This window comes from Triticum dicoccoides, chromosome 2B, assembly GCF_002162155.2.
Source record: "Triticum dicoccoides isolate Atlit2015 ecotype Zavitan chromosome 2B, WEW_v2.0, whole genome shotgun sequence".
NCBI classification, from domain to species: domain Eukaryota; kingdom Viridiplantae; phylum Streptophyta; class Magnoliopsida; order Poales; family Poaceae; genus Triticum; species Triticum dicoccoides.
In genome coordinates, this window is record NC_041383.1 from 41,677,893 (window position 1) to 41,699,775 (window position 21,883).

General features: G+C 42.7%; 2 protein-coding genes across 2 annotated transcripts; one reads left to right on the top strand and one right to left on the bottom strand.

Annotated features, from left to right (window-relative positions):
* The first annotated feature begins 1,687 nt into the window (after positions 1-1,687).
* LOC119367018 lies at positions 1,688-3,811 on the top strand. Its single transcript, XM_037632655.1, has 2 exons — positions 1,688-2,915; positions 3,566-3,811. The coding sequence occupies exons 1-2, from the start codon at positions 1,727-1,729 to the stop codon at positions 3,571-3,573; spliced, it is 1,197 nt and encodes a 398-aa protein (XP_037488552.1). The 5' UTR covers positions 1,688-1,726; the 3' UTR covers positions 3,574-3,811.
* An 8,007-nt stretch (positions 3,812-11,818) lies between these two features.
* On the bottom strand, positions 11,819-18,687 carry LOC119367019 (xaa-Pro dipeptidase-like). Its single transcript, XM_037632656.1, has 16 exons — positions 18,547-18,687; positions 18,404-18,453; positions 18,234-18,294; positions 18,015-18,107; positions 17,786-17,935; positions 17,284-17,415; positions 16,969-17,096; positions 16,384-16,426; positions 15,499-15,582; positions 15,151-15,192; positions 14,999-15,069; positions 14,578-14,631; positions 14,372-14,477; positions 14,207-14,275; positions 12,851-12,993; positions 11,819-11,966 (listed from the first exon to the last, which is right to left on the bottom strand). The coding sequence occupies exons 1-16, from the start codon at positions 18,685-18,687 to the stop codon at positions 11,819-11,821; spliced, it is 1,515 nt and encodes a 504-aa protein (XP_037488553.1).
* Positions 18,688-21,883: the final 3,196 nt, after the last annotated feature.

Sequence of the window (21,883 nt, forward strand, 5' to 3'; positions counted from 1 at the left end):
AAGAATTTTTCGGAGTATCATGTGGACACATGGGTGCTTGAACCAGGAAGGGAACAGTGGCGTCTTTCATGCTTTTACGGAGAAGCAACAAGATCTCTCCGATACAAAACCTGGAACACAATGACAAGGTTGAGAGGAGAGAGCACGCTTCCATGGATGTGCATTGGGGACTTCAATAAAATTTTGCGGCCTGAGGAACAATTTGGCCCAAATGAGCGTGACAGTGCACAGATTGACGCTTTCAGAGAGGCTGTGGATATTTGTGGACTGGCTGATTTGGATTACCGTGGTTTGGATTGGACTTGGGAGAAGAAAGTGTCAGGAGGTTATTTTTGCAGGGTAAGGTTGGACAGAGCTCTGGGTACGGCTGAATGGCCGGCCCTCTTTCCGTTTGCCTCGGTGGAACACCTAACAGCGGCTAAATCTAACCACTTCCCTATCTTATTACAAACGGATTTTGTGGACTCGAGTGTGAGAGCAAAGCAGAAGCAGTTTCCGTATGAATGCATGTGGGAGCGTGATCCAAGTTTTGGGGATGTGGTAGCTGAAACTTGGAACACTTCTGGAAAGGCCAATACTGTTGCGGCTCTGTCCGACAAACTTGCTTTTGTGGCCGGTACGCTGCGCAAGTGGGGCCGAACCACCTTTGGTGCTATCAAAACCGAGCAGCGGTCGCTTCGAACAAAGCTTGCAGAACTACGAGCTCTTCCCGACCATGGGGGTCCATCGCCGGAAGAGGAACGTGTAGAAGCCCGCATGTCCGAGCTTTGTTTATGTGAGGAGATCATGTGGCATCAACGGGCTCACATTCAGTGGTTGGCGGAGGGAGACAACAATACCAAAATTTTCCATCGGAAGGCCAGTGCTCGCAAAGCAAGGAACCGTATCTGTGAATTGCAACGTGCAGATGGCACGGTCTGTGTGGATGATCAAGAGATGCCAAGCATGACAACAAATTTCTACATCAATCTGTATGCTTCTGAAAACACGATCTACATTGATGAAGTACTATCTCATATACCACCTAGGGTGGATGCTGCCATGAATGACATGCTTAACGCTCAATATACCAACGCCGAGGTGAAAGCGGCTTTGTTCCAAATGTTTCCTACCAAGGCTCCAGGGCCCGATGGCTTTCCTGCACACTTCTTTCAGAGGCACTAGGAGTTGTGCGGCGATGAGGTGACTGATATGATGCTAGTGTTCTAAAGGGAGAGGATTTCCCGGAGGAGATAAACAAAACGTTCATTGTTTTAATCCCCAAGATTGCAAGTCCAAAAGATTTAGGACAATTTAGACCGATAAGCCTCTACAATGTGATCTTCAAGATTGCGTCAAAGGTTCTAGCTAATCGGCTTAAGCTCATTCTCCCCGATATCAACTCTGAGGAACAATCAGCATTCGTACCGGGACGTCTTATCACGGATAATTTCATCTCTGCTTATGAATGTCTCCACTACATGAAAACGAGGAAGGTAAAGAGTAACAGATTCTATGCTTTGAAACTTGATATGATGAAAGCATATGATAGAATTGAGTGGAATTATCTTGAACGGGTGATGCTAAAACTAGGCATAAGTGCACCACACAGTGAGGTACATGGGCCTGGCCCATCTGGCCCAAACTTGCGGCATTTTTTAGTAGTAGCTCTCTACAGTGAAGTGAGAGCGAGCGGAATGGAGTGGAATATTCTGGAACAGAGAAACCCTCCTCCATCTCCATCTCCATGGCCTGCCGCCGCCCCACCCCGCCGTCGCCGTCGCTGGCGCCGGCGCCGGTGCCTCCGCTCGAGGACGACGACCTCCTCGAGGAGATCCTCCTCCGCCTCCCCCCGCAGCCATCCTCCCTCCTCCGCGCCTCCCTCGTCAGCAAGCGCTGGCGCGGCCTCGTCAAGCGCCGCCGCTTCCTCCGCCTCTTCCGCGCCCGCCACGGGAGCCTCCCCCTCCTCGTCGTCTTCCCCGGTGAGGTCGACATGAGCCACCCCTTATTCACGCCCTCCCTCGACCCGCCCGACAGGGTACCCGCCGCGCACTTCCCCATGCCGCTCGCCCCCCTCGCCTTCCCCCTCGTCCTCGACTGCCGCCACGGCCATGCCCTCCTCCTCAACCGGCGGGTCAGACAGCTCCTGGCGTGGGATCCGGTGACCGGAGACAAGCGCCCTGTGGACCTCCCCCCGGCCTTCAAGGGGCGGCAGGTGATGCTCCACAATGGGTCAGTGCTCTGCGCCAGCGCCGCCGCCGCGGAAGGCCGCCTGCACGGCAGCTTCAATTCCAGCCCATTCAAGGTGGTGCTGCTGGCCTCTGGCAGAACACATGAGCGATCCTTCTCGGTCTGCGTCTACTCATCGCAGACAGGCGCATGGGGCGATGTGATTTCAGCAGAGTTTCAACCTGCCGCAATGGAGCCTCTGTATACTGCATCCGAGCTGTACATGTACGTCCCCAGTACCTTGGTTGGGAGCTCCATCTACTGGCTGCTTCGTGGCAATGGCGACACCATCGTCGAGTTCGATATGGGTAGCCGGAGCCTGGCTATGATAGAGATGCCACTAGATCTGTATGACCATGATAAATCCAGCTCCTTCATGACTATGCCAGCGCAGGATGGTGGGCTTGGCTTGATCCTTGTGAATGACTTCTATGCCAAATTATGGAAGAGGGGGGCTGATTGCAATGGTGTCGCTATATGGGTGCCGGGGATAACTATTCAACTGGGCAAGCTTCTTTCACTGAATGCTGAGCACAACAGAGGTCCACTGTCTTTGCTGGGATTTTCCGAGGACAGCAATGCGTTCGTGGCTGGGGCATCTAGGATCGGTATCTTCGTGGTCTATCTCAACCCTCTGAGGTTTAAGAAGATTCATGAAAGGAGGGATCTCTGTATCTTTCATCCATTTGAGAGTTTCTGTGTTGCAGGTAATGTCATGCATAACTAAACACATTTGCTTTTTGATAATGGGACAATAGGATGCTGGAATTAGTGCCTTTTATATCCTTATTAGTGTTATCCTGGTGGTTCAATCATCCATTAAATCTTTGTTTCTTTCTTATATTCATATGTGTATATCGTAGTACTATTTGGTAATATTATGTGCATAGCTGCAGCATTGATCTCTTTGACTGCTTTAGTAATTCTTTGAATGCAGTGCCGTAATTTTAATCATAGATATACTTGCAACATGTTATGGAGTTCATAGATATATGGTTGTTGAGAATTTTTGGCGTTCTATGCATCGATGTCATAGGAGGGAAGCCAAGATAATCACTAGATCCATACTATATCATAGTAGTTGCAATAAGTGTCCAGCCAACACTAGCTGCAATAAGTGTCCGTAGTAGTTGATTGCTAAAACACGTCAAGAATAGAAATGTTCCAATAAAAATAATCCATTCTCGTGTTGTTCTATCTCTACTCTGTTTGAAATGTTGTCTCTGTCTAATGGTATGAAAAGACTCTATTTTCAAGTTGAACAATGGCAATGATTTCCACTTACCATTTCTTGGAATGGCGTGCATTGAATGGATAATACAGTTTAGTTTGGCTGATTAACTTATTTTTCCTGCAGGTATCTAGAGTTATGTTCCGGTAGCTGAGATGTAGCGATGTCGTCTTACTATTGCAGGTTCTTCCATCTTCCATGCTGTGGGCTGTGGTCTGTGTAGAAACTAGTCGGAATGAATTTGTATCCGCTTCTGATAACTGCTGCTGCCGTTATTTCAGCAATCTGTGTGGAACTAGTCAAATCGACATCGCTTGCATTTGTGCTGTGTACTCCCTCCGTTTCTAAATATAAGTCTTTATAGAGATTCCACTATGAACTACATACGGAGCAAAATGAGTGAATCTACACTTTAAAATGCATTTATATACATCCGTATGTGGTCCATAGTGAAATGTCTATAAAGACTTATATTTAGGAACGGAGGGAGTAGTATCTACTGTTGACTCTCATATTTGATTCGAACTAATGTTCTTGTGGGCACATCTTGTTATCAGGTAGTGTATTCGGGACGTCGTCATTTCCTTGCCCTTTCACTCTTCTTTCTAATTGCCTCCCCTGCGACCCCGGCCTTCTTCCGCCACTTCCCTTGCATGGCACTATAATTAGCCAATTTTTTGTGATATTGTGATGTTTACAAGAATGTTTTGTAAGATCTCTTATTTTGGTAATATTATTTGCTTGGCGATGACTACCATGGTGGCATTGTGCGCTAATGGGCAGCATTTTTTTATTATTTAACAAATACAGTTAGAGAAAGGTTCAGGAATCAGGAGCGGGTGAATTAGCACACTTATCCCAGCACTTTAGGTTACGATGTCCACTATTTGATGGAGCATGTAATTAGCAGTGAATAGCATTGCTGGCTGGATTTAGTGAAGGGCATAACCTGAAGCATTTCATGCACCTTGGCATTTCAGAAGTTGCATTCAGAAGATAACCTGGAAATTATGCTTGCCTTGCCAGGCCCTGTCCCAGGCAGCCCAAAGCCAAGATTGTTTAGTTGCTGAATGCTACTCCCTCCGTCCGGAAATACTTGTCATCAAAATGGATTATCCATTTTGATGACAAGTATTTTCGGACGGAGGTCCATTTTGATGACAAGTATTTTCGGACGGAGGGAGTATGTAGAGCAGCAGTTCGGAAGATCTTTTGGGGGCAATGCTGGGAAATATCTTTCTCGCTGATCACTGCTAACAAAATTTACACTGCCAAGTCAATGTATAGAGCTATGGCTTAGAGGAGAGCTTCCAGCATGCATATGAAGATTTTGTGGAGGTCATGGGTTCAAGTCCTGGAAACAGCCTCTTACAGAAATGTAGGGAAAGGCTGCGTACTATAGACCCAAAGTGGTCGGACCCTTTCCTGGACCCTGCGCAAGCGGGAGCTACATGCACCAGGTTGCCCTTTTTTTTGGTATTCCTGAAAAGTTAAAACAGGGTATTCAGGACAGGAGGTCCCTCCTTGCTAAGGGAGCAACTTCGAAAGAGAGAAGGTATAGGCAATGGGAGGGCTTTGCTCTGTTTTGGGCGATGTGGCGTACGTACTCGTAGCGACCTGAATTTTTTGTTTTGTTTTGTTTTGAAGCCAAGCTTCTCTGCTAACTTGTTGACGTCAGCGAAAGAAGCCAGCAATACTGGATGCCATTTTTCTTCACTCGAGAGTGAATGGGAGTTTGGTGTAGCTGCCCAAAAGGCCCATAGGTACATATGTTGGTCTCGAGCATAAGTGACTTTATACTGTTGCAAAAACATCCGAGAGGAAATTACTCCTTCCTCTGTTGGGGAGCTACTATTTGGCGCGCGAGGAGTTGGCGAACATGCCAGCGCGCACCCTCTCTCCTCCCGCGCGCCCCTATTGGGCCGGCCCATGAGCGGGGCTGGACGCCCCAGTTTTTTTATTTTTTCTTCTTTACAATTATTCCGAATTGAAAAAAAGTTCCTAATTTTTTAAAAAAGTGGATTTTCGATTTTTTCCATAAATCATAAGATGTTCCTTGTTTAAAAAATGTTCATGATTTAGAACAAAATGGCTGCGTATTTGAAAAAATGTTCGTGAATTCAAAAATATTCATGAATTTCACAAAAACCGTTCATTGATTCAAAAAATGTCCGTGGTTTCAAAAAATTGCGCGTTGATGTACGATATTTAAATTTGAGAACATTTTGAGAATCCGATGAACATTTTTTGAGTTTGATGAAAAAAATTGTTTTTTTTGAAATTTTTTCAACTTATTTTAGAAGTTTCATGAACATGTTTAAAATATGATGAATTTTTTTAATTCAATGACCAAAAATTGATTTTAAGAAAATGTTCATCGATTTGATTTTTTTTCAATATTTTAGTAAAATACTCACAACTTTGGAAAAACCGAAAAATAAAAAATAAAAAAGATAATAAAAAACAAAAATTAGAAGAGAAAGGAAAAGAAGAAGAAGAAGGAAAAAAAAAGAAAAATCCGGGGAGTAAATATGGGCAGACCCACTTGCTCGCACGGGGGAGCAGGGGTGGGGGGGTGCGTGCGTTCCCACTGGCACGCGACCTAGACGCTGAATAGGAGAACCCCCTCTGATAGCTATTGATGCTACTGGTTATTGGAATTATTGGGTTGAGCCCATTTATTACATATTTTTAAATAATTACCAAGGAAAAATCCCAAAGGCTCATATGGCCCATTCATGCATGACAAGTGAGTGTGTAAAGTTTAGTCCCACCCTGGTTGTGGAGGGTGTGTCAGACCAACATATAAGGTAGGCTTGCTTGCCTCGACATGCCATGCCATGTATCCTCGTGGTGGACTGTTCCTCACTGTCTCCTTGAAACGTTTTTGTACTAGTGGAAAATAATACCTAATAGTTGTAGACTATTCCCTTTTGTCTCCTCGTGTTTCAGTTTCTCTTCTCAGGGCCTATTAGAGGTCTCTCATCCTCCATAGATAGATGCATGCCAATTCATCTCCTATGTATTTTCCTCCCAGTTCTAGATCTTTGCACTGCCTACATCTTTCCCACTCCGCTTCAAGGTGTGCACCGCGAAGTGGAACAATAGGCTTTCGGGGCCATCTAGCAGAATAAAACCTCCCACCCCATGAGGGGCTTTAAGGATTTTGGGGAGCGCTCTCGTGTGACTACTGGATCTTTCTTCATCGTGGATGTGCATGACACCTACCCCAACGATGATTACTTCCATAACCTCGATAATCTCCTCGTTGAAATGGCGACTGATGCACCCGGCTCTTCTTCCACCACACTGTACGTGTTATTCACACTTCTGCTAGAAATTGCGTTAGGTCCACTACTAGTAACAATCGATATGTGTATGATGTTTGTCCTTTTATGTACCTGAGTGATGATTAGTTTCATCGCTTTGCTACTTGATGATTCTGTTATCATGTCCATTACGGTTATCATGGTTTATCTACCTTTTTCTGTACTAAGCTTAATGGGGCATTGCTTAATTATTTAACACTTCCTGCATGCAGCACTACCATTGCAAAGAGTAGGAAGAATAGGACCAGTAACTTTATGCCAATATGAGAAATCCAAAGCATCCACCCACGACACCTAGACAACCGAACACACTCAGGAGTCAGGACAAGGCCCCATGGCCCCCCTCCATCATCACTGTCGGAGCAGCCAACGGAGGTGACGGAACTCCTGTAACGAGACGCCTGCTCCCTCCTCTCGCTAGATCTCTTCTGGGCAACTAGGGTTGAAGGGTTGGGGGCGTGCCTATTTTTTATAACTATTTTTCTCTAAACACGCACGTGCGCAGGAACGCCCGCCCACCTATGAGGCTGAACTTCTACAACTTCTAACCTATAACACAAATCAATTACTTTCCTAATCTAATCACACGGCAAAACAAAAATAGATGCTAGTTGATTGGAGAGGGGCCAACAACATTGGTTAAGACTTGTGCAAAATTATCTCGAAGAGGTCGAATATATGACATTTACATGGGAAAAGTGACTAAACCTTTAGAACATGTATGACTTTGAGAATTATTGTAGTAAAAATTCCATCAAGATTCATAAGTTCTAAATTTTGTGCAACAAACCCCACATAAGAACTACTCCCTCCATCTCATAATATAAGAACGTTTTTAACACTAGTGTAATGTTGAGAACATTCTTATATTTTGGGACAGAGGGAGTATCTTTTTTTGTCAGTCGAATAAAAATTATCATAAGACTAATTAACCACAAGGACCTTGAACCTTATATTTATGATGATACAAAACAAATTGTTGCATGATCATTCACTTGATTTTCATGCCAATAGAGTTGTTGGTTCAGAACAGAGATGGTTCAACTAACTGCAAGGACCTTGAACCCTCTAGTCCACATAGAGGAGACACAACAAGTGACTAACATCACTGGATCTATAAGGGTGTGTTTGGTAGCCTGCATGATCCTGTCATAGTGTTCCCTCCTGAGACATGTTAAGTACAGACATGCTGAATACATACAACTGCAGTTGTTTGGTAGCCTGCATGTGTACGGACATGCTGAGTTGAGACTTTGTTTGGTAGCATGTATCTGTCAGAACATGTTGGGCTTAGACTTTGTTTGGTAGGCTGTATCTGAGATGGTGAGGATACCATAGTTACAAATACATGATAAAAATTCATGTGCACAATTCAAAGGGTTCTTGGCGGCATACATCATTTGACCAACATTTTATTACGTAAATATGAAGAAAAAAATAACACTTAAAATATTTAGACATATATATTTGTCGGCAATTATTAATTTATTTTTTAATAATAAATACATAATATTGTTCATTCTTAAAAAAAAATCTGTGAATCAACACGACATCTCGCAAACATAAAGAATGAACATGTGAAAATTGGTAGGTGTATTTTATATAGAGGCAAAATTGCATAGCATGCGTGCATGATTTTTGTGAGACAGATACAAATACACTTAAAGAAATCTTGTGGCATCGAACGACAACAGACATGTTGAACCATTTAAGCACCAAGTTATTAAGAAAAGTAACTTGGTTGAACCAATAAATCTTTAGATCCATATTACATATAGTCTCATTCCAAATTCAACTTATTAAAGGGATAGTTCTAAAAATGCACCAACTAACATCAACTCAAACAAGATCAGGATTCTTCTCCAAGATACGCTTGAATGATGCTTTGCGGACTTCCTCATCCATCTTCACAAAATTAAGGCCTTTTTCCTTATGTTCAGTTAGATAATCTAAAACAGCCAACCTCTCAGCGAGATCATACTCAACAAGGTCCATTACAGCCTTGTACAACTCAGGGTGTGTTTCGGTATGACATGTGTTGTTGATAGCACTTGCAATCTCACGCACAACATCAGACATGTTGTTAACCTGGATTGAGTCTTCTTCAGTCATAACAGATGTCCTCTTCCTCTTCTTAGTTGTACTAGGAGAAGGATCATTAGTTTCACTAGCACCAACAAATACGAACTCAGCCCCAACAGGACCATTCACAAATCGCTCGCCACTTGTTCCTTGCCCCTCCACAACAATGGGTTTTCCTTTGCCCTCCACATCAACAGGTTTTCCCAATGGCACACCAGAGCCCATTGAAAACCTCCCAGTGGCGAGCTTATCAGCGAAGCAAAGTTCCATATAATTGTAGTGCTCAAGTGGTGTGTTCAGTAATTCAGCATCCGTTGGATGGTCCTACAGAATAAAACAACATTTCAACATTTAAGCAACAGAAGTAACTAATTTCAGCACAAAGAGTAACTCATTTCAGCACCATTTCATCAATTAAGTAATCCATTTGAGCATTTAAAAAAATATTTGCAACTCTCCAACAGCACAAAGGGTGGCATCGATTGGAGGGTGGCCGAATCATCTCATCTCGCAACTCTCCAACAGCATAAAGCACCGCTTTAAAACACCTACTAATTACTTCAATAGATCTTCTAAAGATCGGTTGTAGTGTCCTAAACCTTTGGTTGTGCCCGACCACTAGAAGAAACATGGCTACTTGTTCCTCAATAGAAGTATGGATGCTATCCACCAACAATTCTCTCTCTCTAAACAAAGTACATAAACGGAAAAAGGGAGTTTTTCTCATTCTAAGCTGATTTGAGCAATTTATGTCGCTAGAGTGATAAATGTATCTCAAGTTGGACTCCCTAGCTACGGCACGTTCAGCCATAGTACCCACAATTATCCCCGGGGTTTGTTCCCTAGCTCTTCTTAACGCAAATGTCATATAAGCACACAATGCAGCTGCTAGACTGGCTCCTCTCACAATTAGTTGGGGTCGTTTTCTAGCCAAGTCATCCATCTAAACAAATAGAAATACATGAGTGTTCCATGTTTGAAGAAAATAAATGGTAGATAAAGAAAAAAATTGTGATATCTTGCAAATTATACCAACTAAAAAATAAGCATGATTCACAAAAAAATAACAAATAAGAAAATCAACACAAACTGTGATGAATGGGAAACATGATCTGCGTTTAGAAAAAAAATCAGTGCTATATAAACTAGCACCATCTCTCTCAAATGATACAACCTGGGCATCTAGCAGTCATGTCGTACTAGGAAAAGACATCTAGCAAAACAACTTGGACATCTACTGTATTTAAAAGATCAGTCTGTTATTAATAAAAGAGTATGCCGATGCAACCTGGACATCTAACAGTCATGACGTACTAGGAAAAGCCATCTAGCAAATCAACTACATCTATTGTATATGTCAAAGATCATTCTTTTCAATCGAAAAGAATAGTGCAGATGCAACCTGGGCATCTAGCACCGAGTGCAGTTTTTCTAAGGTCAGGCGCATTGTACCTATTATCTGAGCCATGCAATTACGTCGAGGTGTGTGTCTGACACAGGGCGTGACACAGAGATTAGAGGCTATGTCATGGCTGTCCCGTCTGTGGGGGCAACGCCTGGACCCGTGACTCAAAGCAATATATATCTCCTGACCTTTTTTCTTCAGGAATCTCTACTCACGCCCTGTCTCTCATGAAAGCTTCTGACATGCAAATGGAATCTGCATGCACATATGCACAAGCACAAGCAGCTCTCTCTTGTACAGTCTCTCTCTCACTCCAGACCAATGGCTTTTTTGTTCTTGACCTGCTAAAAATATTATCTCTCTCGTCTTAGCAAATAAGAGCTCTCTTACAGGAATGTTTTCTCTCTCTCTCTCTCTCTCTTGAAAAAAGAGGAGATCTCTCTATCTTTTTTTCCCGCAGAAGTTCTCTCTCACAGTCCCACCATTATCACTATTCAATCCTACAAGAAAAAAAATTCTCTGAATCCCCCACATAGCTCCTCCCAACACTTTCCTCACTAGCTCTTTATTTCTCTCTCTCAGGTCAACTCAGGATGCACTGTTCCTTCTTTTCTTACTAGAGGCAGCTGTGCATGTGAAGCAAAAAGGGAACCAGCCACTGTGCGCAGCAGGCTACTGCCTACAAACGTACCAGCTACACCTACTGCATGCCTACTGCTAAACCGGTGCACTAGTGCTAAGTACCATGTGTGGCCTCAAAAGGTGTTGTCACAAGCACGAATCTCGGAGAAGCTGAATGGATGGGATAGAAGGGTGCAGTGCGCTCGACCTTAGCTACAACTTTCCCTCTAGCACCAAACATCAAAGGACAAACAAAAGAGAGGATAGTTTTTTTTTTCTTCAAACATCAAACGCAGACATCTTCTAATCTACTTTCTCTCTCAAGGTCAATCTATTTCTCATTACGTGCTAGCTGATTATAAGCAGGAGGGTGGAAGATTGAGGAAGGAGTAGGAACGGGAGGGAGGACAGTAGAACGAGGAACAAGAGGTACGAGGGAATACCTTGCTAGGCGATGGCGATGGCGAGTTGGAGCAGCGGCGGCGCGCGGCGACCAGAAGATGACGAGGCGGCGAGGAGAGAACGGGATCGCTGGGGAGTCGGGAGAGTTGGGGTAACCCTAGCATTCGTGGGTCCAGATGGGAACCGGTGGGTTGGGCTCAGATTTTTTCGTGGGTTCGACCCATGCATGCTGACCAGCGAACCTCCTTTCACAGGTTCTCTCCTGAGCGTGGCTACAGGGGTATTCGGGGTGAGCAGAGCATAGTTGAGGAGACCCTGCGCAGGCTACCAAACAACGAAAAGTGGGTCGAGTAGGGAACATACAGGCTTATGCAGGCTACCAAACACATCCTAAGTGAACATATGAGATGCCACTTATAATCAAACTTAAACCAAACCAACAGCTTGTGAGAGGCTTGCTGTTTATCAAAGCACCCTATATTTCATAAAATTGTCACTGTTATGTTTTTTTTCTCTCAAGGGCATGGCAAATTGAAGTGCTTAGGCCTTGGGAAGGCCATTCTCTGTTGTAGTCGCACTGGAACAGTCATCGCGTGAAGGCCATGGCGCACCAGCCATTACCGCTTCGATTTCCCAGGTCTCTCGGGGGCAGTTTGTCAGGTTCTTGCATCCTTGCGCCATCGCATATTGAAATCATACACTGCATTATTAGTGTGGAAATGAAGAACAACAGGTAAAGGTAAATGCAATGTGGATGGTACAAAAATTAATGTTGAGCTTGGCTCATGTAACTTTTGATAAAGAGAACATCTGCATTAGAATTGGGTGTTTGCGGTACAATTCAATTACATGGAAATCGATAATGTGGAATCTATACTAACTTCTAGAAAATCCTTCTATATCACTATGAGCATAAAATAGATGTGAAGTTGAGTTTAGCTCCTGTAACTTTTACTCGAGAAAGAGAACTAGTAGTTAACATATCTGCATTAGAATAGGGGTTGTTTGCAGTACATTTTGATTTACTTGGAAACCAACAATGAAGATGACCAATTACACCCTTCCTCTACAACGACACAATATCAAGACCAAAATTGTGACATCGTGGAAGCACACAGCCAAAAGTATTAAAAATAATAAGAAGGAAAAACAAAGAGAGTTGATGCAGGTAACGACTTGAAACATTTTTTTTACATCAACGACTTGAAACAGATATAATATAATGTATTTGCATTATTTTCTATGTACTACAAGTTAGCCATTACAAATAGGAGTGCAACAACAACAACAACAACAAAGCCTTTAGTCCCAAACAAGTTGGGGTAGGCTAGAGGTGAAACCCATAAGATCTCGCAACCAACTCATGGCTCTGGCACATGGATAGCAAGCTTCCACGCATCCCTGTCCATAGCTAGCTCTTTGTCGATACTCCAATCCTTCAGGTCTCTCTTAACGGACTCCTCCCATGTCAAAATCGGTCGACCCCGCCCTCTCTTGACATAAAGTGTTATTGTGCAATGCCTTTCTTAAGTTGTATTGTTATGTATCAGAAAAGAGCAACCAAGACATACCGCATTACTTTCAATGCGAACACCGCCAAAGCTTTTGTACATTTCTATCTTTTCCCAGTTGAAGAACTTTGAGGAAATTGGGTCATCCTTGGCATGCCTCAGCAAAGCACCAATGAAATAACAGCCTGGCTCGACCGTAATAACCTGCAATACAGACCACAGGAGCTCAAATGTTTTGTTATAACTATAGATTAGATTCCCACCCACCCTTCTGAACACGGGGGCACAAAATATGTCCTTCTATTGTTTCATTACACAATAATGTTTTCCTTCATTTTGTTCGCTCCAGTTTTTACGGACATAAATATACCAAAAAAATAGGAGGATAGGTACATTACAACATTTGAGATTAGGTTAGGAAACTTCTATTAAGTTGAAGACCATCAAAGTAGAGAGTGTCTCGTGCACATGCAAGTGTGAGTCCATTAAGTTTAGAGAAAAGTCTACTTTTCGTCCCTCAATTCTTTGGTCTGCTCATTTTTGGTTCCTCAACTCTAAAACCGGACAGATTGCACCACAAACTCTCGAAATCAGCCATTTTTCGTCCCTGCGAAGTTTCACTACCGAGTCAACCCGGTTTTGACCATGACGTGAACAGTGCTCCGATGAACAGTAAATTAAAAAAAAAGCTAATCAAATAAAAAAAATCTGAAATTTTATGACATCGAAGATACTCAAGTGCGCTAGGTGTGTGCCAATTTTCGTCATGTTTGGACGTTCGAGGAGCTCGCGGCAAAAAAAAACAACAAAAGTTGGCACGCACCTTGCGCATTTGAGTATATTCTATGTCATAAAATTTCATATTTTATTGTTTTTTTTGCTATTGTTCGGGGACCAAAAGTAAGCCGACCAAAGAATTGAGGGACGAAAAGTGGACTTTTCTCTTAAGTTTATTATATGACAAGTAGAAAGACGGCAAGCTGACTGGATCTCAGGGCCTTTATGCCCAATGCTTTCACAAAAGTAGTTCGCCTATGAATAATTGACAAGAACACAAAAGGGAATAACTTTCAGAAGTGTGAATTCCATAGACAGCAGAACACACAAACTGAGAAAAACGAATTTAACTATACATGATTATGTACAATTAAATTATATCCACGAGATTATGTATAAGTGAGACAAATAATTAAAATATTTGAATACCGAAATGGGGAACAAGAAATTTCATTAGCCTGTGCAAAAGAGAATATATTAACACAACAGCTTGTGAATTTATGGAGTTATTACCATAAATTCACAAGCTGAAATATGTAAAGCTTGATCCTAGTAACTTCTCAAACATGTGCGCATAACATAGAAAGAGCGTTGTGTGATACTAAATGTTAATAAATTAATCATAAAGGTAATTACTTACCATGCCTTCTTTAAGTTCTCTTATTGTCCGCAAGGATCTCAATCGTGGCTCCTTTGGCCTCTCTAAGCCCTATGGTCGAGAAACAAGCATTAGTCTAAGTTGAATGGAGGTAAGTATGGCATGATTAAAATGAAAGCATGGATATTGATATAGTCAAAATCTAACCTCGGGGTAGCCTCCGGGATCGTGGGTGTCAATTCCAAGTAAGTGCCCAAGACCATGAGGCATGAAAACAGCGCCCAACCTTTGATTCATCATGTCACCAATATCACTGAAATAAATGGTTATAGAAAACTGATAAGTTAGCATCAAGCTTTACATATCATCATATTGAAATTCAATAAGCAGAAATAATTATCTCTCACACGCACCCATGGATAATATTATCTTTCTTTAGAGATTCAAGTATTCTCTGCTCTGCCAGCCTGCAAAAATGTTCATATGACGCTTAAACAATTGAAGACAATATGATTTTTTTAGGGGAAGGTCTTATTGAAGACAGTATGATAGACAAACAGAGGGAGAAACGATGTGAGTTGGTTAAACTTAAGCAGATTGACACATTAGGCGAAAAGATCTGAAAATTTGCTTCCAAGTATTTATCAGGAACCCAATTTGACAACACGGATACAAATGTGAATAATCTTTAGATCAAGCACACTTATAATTGTATGCTAATTGTAAATTGTATTCTGTTAAAGCACAATTATTTCTCAGAAACCCAATTTGACAACACTAAAAAAATAACATTAAAAGTTGCATGGTCTATAAGTGACGACAAAGAATTCTTACTTGTGCATATCGATCCATTTTACTCCAGGCTGCATATGTGATATCACATCATTATGAGCCCTAAGGACAGCCTGTGAAATACAGTTAGTCTTGCATCAATAAAAAAATAAAAATAAAAGCAAAGTGGGTAGTTTTACCACCAGGGTACTTACATTGTATACAATCGTCTGGTTTCTTTTGAATTTTCCATTTATCTAAAAACACATAAACTCATTCAGATAACATTACAAGACAAACACTCTATTAAAATGTGATAAACGGAAGAATGCGACAGTTTATATCGAGGTTAATGAGTTCCATGCAAGAATTACATTAGCTATGATTTGATGTCAGTAAAAAATTGCTTAATAAAAATAATCCTAACATATCATTGGACTGAAGTGAAAAGGAAAGGGCCCGAAGGTATAAATAACACTTTTAACAATAAATAACAAAATTTGATATTGTTTTTGTAAAAAAAGTACTTCAAAATAGAAGTATGAATATTCCAAATGACTTACAGGGTATGAACATGTGATGTCAGAACCATAGAAATTGTATTCAGCTCCCATGTCCATTAGAGCCATGTCTCCATCATTCAACGTCTGAAGATATACTAGATATAAGTATGTCCAGAGAGAAAAGGCAAAACCGCGCACTCCTCCCCTAAAGAAGTCATGAACACACAACAATACTTCAAGACCCTCCATAGCTATTCCTTCATTCGATTTCTATCCTCTGCTTCATATGTTTGGTATTATTGTTTTCCCTTACTTGATTAATTGGTCCTACATAACATTAAAGTTGGCTAAATTATGGTCCCTAGCCCCTCCAACTGTACAAGTTTCGTACAAAATTGAAACTCTCACTGTGAACATTATCACCCAATGCTGACACACACATGCTTCAATTAGAGATTATTTTCTTCTGACACGCTAATCAATGGTAGCAGACATCATATGACATTCAGTTCATGAATGACATAGGCTATTTGATTAATTCAATGATATACTAACTAACCTATGATCCTTTCATCACAGTTTTCATTTTTCCAATATGCATGAATTCTGAACACATACAACAACGAGAGCAAAAACTATTGATCAAACTTACAAATTTCAAGATCTCATGGTACTCAACAACTATACAGTTGACAAATATTTTCTTAAGGAAAAAGCAGTTAACAAAGAAAAAGGTACATGAACTCTACTGCCTGAAACTAAAATAAAGCATGCCCTTTTCCAAATAGCTAGTATGCATTGAAAACTAATCATTCCTAAGATATTTGAGCTCGTGCTATCGCCAAGATAATCTGAATTTTGTCGCTGGTGCGATTTACAAGCTCGAGCAAGTAAAACTAACACCAACAAGTAAGCTGCAGGCCATAAGCATCATAAAAAGCGTACCTGGTCATTTGGAGCTCCCGCATGTCCATAATGAAGAGTAGAACTGCAAGATAAGCAATAGAGTTATATAGCACACAAGATAGTCCAACTCGAAACAAACTCATATACGATAGGCATGGGGCTATTATTTTTTAACTACCTAAGAAAACAATCCTACATAACTTTCCATAGCTACTGATCTAATCACAGAAGTCAACAAATAGGCAGTGTTATGCATATAAATAAGTGAACTTGAAAAGAGAGACCTACTGAAATTACATAAAGTGAGTAGTTCATTCAGACGCTAAGAAACTCTATACTAAGATGTTTATCTCCATTTTTTATCTCATACTACCAGAAGTTCATGGAGTTAAGAATTTGAAGTTTTTTTTCTCTAAGCTTCATCTAGAAACAATGCATAAAACTACATAAACTATTGGCACTGGGAAGGTGATTTGGTATTATGATATCCGTTTGTTACCTCAAGTGACAACTGTTACATATATGTTACACGAAAATGATTAGTAAAACAATTAGTAACTATTCCACCATATTTGCAACTACTCATTACTTGCTTCACATATTAGACATAATATTTAAACTCGCCTGTTGTGTCCAGTAGCACATATACATGTGTAGGAGCAATGTCGACAGCCTTCGTGCATAGATGCATGATGAATAAAGATGCTTTCTAACTGAGATTCCTTCATGCCTGGTTTTATCTGCCTCATAACCTTGTAAAGTGCAAGCTAACAATCAGATGTGTTTAATTCAACTCTAAAAAGGTCTAAGTATGTGAGTTAGAAGTAGTAACACCTAAATGATAGATAGACATAGTGAATATTTCTGCGAATAGGATGTCTAAAATAATGCCAGAAGTGAAGTTGGAAACAAACTATTAGCATTGATAACTCTTTATACCTCAATATGTGCTTTGGAGCTGACATCATTAGCATATTGAATGAAGGCAAGCTCCATGTCAGATTTTATAACACGACATTCAGTTAAGATAGGATGAAGCTTGCTTAAATCAGTGTCAAACTTCTCTATCCCCTGGCATGAACAAAGAAAATGCATGGTAAGTTAGTAACCCAAATACATAACAACAAAGACAAAAGGTGTGGGAGATATTTACTTCTTTATACTTATTAGGTATGTATACCATGTCAGAAAATGTAGATTTTACTTCAAGATGTAGTTGTAGTCCAAAAGAACATAGTAATGCAATATTAATGTGAGTGATTGCGCTTTCCAGTGACAGTATTTGACAAAACTATAAAACTAAGCATTGAGGTTCAAAAGAACATGGCAATGCAATATTAACACGAATGATTGTGCTTTCCAGTGATAGTGTTTGGCAAAACTACAAGACTAAACATCTTAACTTGTTTCATGTTAGTGTGGCTAATTATACATCACATACCTCAAAACTCGCAGGCTTTGAGTAATTTCCGCTGTCAGTATTTTTTCCATATAAGAGAAGGAGAAGGGGTTCTCCATGCTCACTAAATTGAGACAGGAGAACCTGTGCAAGCTCGTCAACATAGAAGACATAATCGACCTTGTACCTATCCTGTCCAGATTTAATGAAATATTAGGAAAATCGGAGTGTAGCGGCACATGCACAATATGGTCTCTAGAATATTAAATACCTTAAAAAAAGACAAATCTTTTTCACCATTCCAAACTGCGTTGTCAAGTGTCAACCTTGGAGCAAATAACATAGATTGTCCAGATGCAATGTCCTTGGTGAACAATAGAAGGACAAGTTAAAAACATGGCATCAAATAAGCAAGAATTCACATCATAAGTAATTAACCATCGAAACTACACGTACGTATGTGTCGTGGAGCTCAAGAAAGAAAACTTACGACTGCACCGTAGAACCCCGGCTCTCGCACACCGAAGAGATAGGCGAAATAGCTCTCCTGCCTGGAGACATTACCAATGATGGACGTATCAATTCAAATGCATGCAGATGCAAGAAACATACGGCAAAGGGGAAGTAGGGAAACGGCAAAAGGAAAGGCGCATCGTTCACCTGAAGAGCGGGACGCGGTCGGTGCAGTATAGAGTCTGCTCCTCGCCGCCCTTGAGAGTTGAGACAGCAGTAGACATACCAGATTAACGGAGGGACCCAAATGGGATAGGGAGAGATTGACGGGGAGGGAGCGTGGAACAAACCTTGAGAAGGACGAGGCCGCGGAGAGGGCGGCCAGAGGCGGAGAGGTGGGCTGTGAGCGCGGCAACGAGGCGCTCGCGGTTGCCGGCGTGCAGCTCCATGGACATCCCGGGTGGAGCAACGGAGGACTCAGACTCACTCATATTGCACGCCAGGGCCAGGGGTGCGCCTGCACGTCCAACTGGTACGCACGTTGGCGATCAATCGAGATGGCTCCCGGCCGTAGTGAAACCCCGCGCGTGTGCAACTTTGGATCCATGGTGGACGCGGCCCCCGGCCCGAATATATAGGTAGATTGTTGGAACGTCCGGCTCGGACATGAACAAGTCATCAAGCCGGATTAGGATATGTTAGCTATTGACTGATTCTAGCCGGACTATCTACGTGTGTGTGTGTCCCGGCAAGAGCAATCAATCTATGATCTACGTTCATGAAGAAGGGCACAAGTCAAATCAAAATGCCCTTTCCTTTTGCATTGCATGGACGATTTGCAAGTTTTTGATGACTGTTCATCATGCATACACATACGCTCATCCCTGCAAACGCGCACATGTAAGTTATGCTCATAAATCAAGAGTCAGAAGTGTCATTATACACAAGACATCGTTTCTGCTGATGTCACATACTCGAATGAGATCATGTCCAAAAGAAAGGTACTCGGCCAAGATGGTGAGGAGGATGGCTCTCGCAACGGCTCCTCGCGACACAAGGGCGGACACGTTGGTGAGCCAAGATCTCCGCCGCGTGGGGGACCAAGGAGGCCCTCTGTCGCCAGTGTGTGCAGCAAGACGAAAGGGCGCCAGTGGTGTAGCTTGGCGATTTTCTCGACGGAGCCTTGCAGGTGTGTGCAACGAGATGAAGGGGCGGCTTGGGTCTAGTCTCCTACTCCGGCTGAGGCATAAGGGGAAACATCCTCCATAGGCGGTTTCGACATTGGCGCCCTGGGCGCTAGGGTTGAAGTGTGCTTCTCATATGAGCTTGCCAGGGCTGGCTTAGGTGGCGGCGGACTCCCCGGGCCTGGTCCCTCCTAGCATGGATGTACGCCACGCCCCCCTGTTCAATTGGATGGTGTTCCTGCCCCGCACCGCGAACCGACAATTAGGGTGGATTTGGACATGGGTGCAGTCTGTCAGCCTATCGTTTTCCAGCCAGCCGTGTTGGTGCCAACTGAAGGAAATATGCCCTAGAGGCAATAATAAAGTTATTATTTATTTCCTTATATCATGATAAATGTTTATTATTCATGCTAGAATTGTATTAACCGGAAACATAATACATGTGTGAATACATAGACAAACATAGTGTCACTAGTATGCCTCTACTTGACTAGCTCGTTGAATCAATGATGGTTAAGTTTCCTAGCCATGGACAAAAGAGTTGTCATTTGATTAACGGGATCACATCATTAGGAGAATGATATGATTGACATGACCCATTCCGTTAGCCTAGCACTTGATCGTTTAGTATGTTGCTATTGCTTTCTTCATGACTTATACATGTTCCTGTAACTATGAGATTATGCAACTCCCGTTTACCGGAGGAACACTTTGGGTGCTACCAAACGTCACAACGTAACTGGGTGATTATAAAGGAGTACTACAGGTGTCTCCAAAGGTACATGTTGGGTTGGCGTATTTCGAGATTAGGTTTTGTCACTCCGATTGTCGGAGAGGTATCTCTGGGCCCTCTCGGTAATGCACATCACTATAAGCCTTGCAAGCAATGTAGCTAATGAGTTAGTTACGGAATGATGTATTACATAACGAGTAAACAGACTTGCCGGTAACGAGATTGAACTAGGTATTGGATACCGACGATCGAATCTCGGGTAAGTAACATACCGATGACAAAGGGAACAATGTATGTTGTTATGCGGTTTGACCGATAAAGATCTTCGTAGAATATGTAGGAGCCAATATGAGCATCCAGGTTCCGCTATTGGTTATTGACCGAGAATAATTCTAGGTCATGTCTACATAGTTCTCGAACCCGTAGGGTCCGCACGCTTAAGGTTTCAATGACAGTTTTATTATGAGTTTATGAGTTTTGATGTACCGAAGGAGTTCGGAGTCCCGGATGAGATCGGGGACATGACGAGGAGTCTCGAAATGGTCGAGACGTAAAGATTGATATATTGGACGACTATATTCGGAGTTCGGAAAGGTTCCGAGTGATTCGGGTATTTTTCGGAGTACCGGAGAGTTACGGGAATTCACCGGGGAGTATATGGGCCTTATTGGGCCATACAGGAATAGAGGAGAGAGACCAAAAGGAAGGAGGCCTGCGCCCCCCCTCTGGTCCGAATTGGACAAGGGGCGCAGCCCCCCTTTCCTTCTCCCTCTCCCCCTCTTTCCCCTTCCCTACTCCAACAAGGAAGGGGGGGGGGGGAGTCCTACTCCCGGTGGGAGGAGGACTCCTCCTGGCGCGCCCCTCCTGGCCGGCCGAACCCCTCCCCCTGGCTCCTTTATATACGGGGGCAGGGGGGCACCTCTAGAACATAACACAAGTTGATCTACGGATCGTTCCTTAGCCGTGTGCGGTGTCCCTCTCCACCATATTCCACCTCGGTCATATCATCGCAGAGTTTAGGCGAAGCCCTGCGCCGGTAGAACATCATCATCGTCACCACGCCGTCGTGCTGACAGAACTCATCCCCGAAGCTTTGCTGGATCGGAGCCCGGGGATCGTCATCGAGCTGAACGTGTGCTGAACTCGGAGGTGCCGTACGTTCGGTACTTGGATCGGTCAGATCGTGAAGACGTACGACTACACCAATCGCGTTGTCATAACGCTTCCGCTAACGGTCTACGAGTGTACGTGGACATACACTCTCCCCTCTCGTTGCTATGCCATCACCATGATCTTGCGTGTGCGTAGGAATTTTTTTGAAATTACTACGTTCCCCAACAGTGGCATCCGAGCCTAGGTTTTATGCGTTGATGTTATATGCACGAGTAGAACACAAGTGAGTTGTGGGCGATACAAGTCATACTGCTTACCAGCATGTCATACTTTGGTTCAGCGGTATTGTGAGATGAAGCGGCCCGGACCGACATTACGCGTACGCTTACGCGAGACTGGTTTCACCGTTACGAGCACTCGTGCTTAAAGGTGGCTGGCGGGTGTCTCTCTCTCTCACTTTAGCTGAATCGAGTGTGGCTACGCCCGGTCCCTGCGAAGGATAAAACAGCACCAACTTGACGAACTATCGTTGTGGTTTTTATGCGTAGGTAAGAACGGTTCTTGTTAAAGCCCGTAGCAGCCACGTAAAATTTGCAACAACAAAGTAGAGGACGTCTAACTTGTTTTTGCAGGGCATGTTGTGATGTGATATGGTCA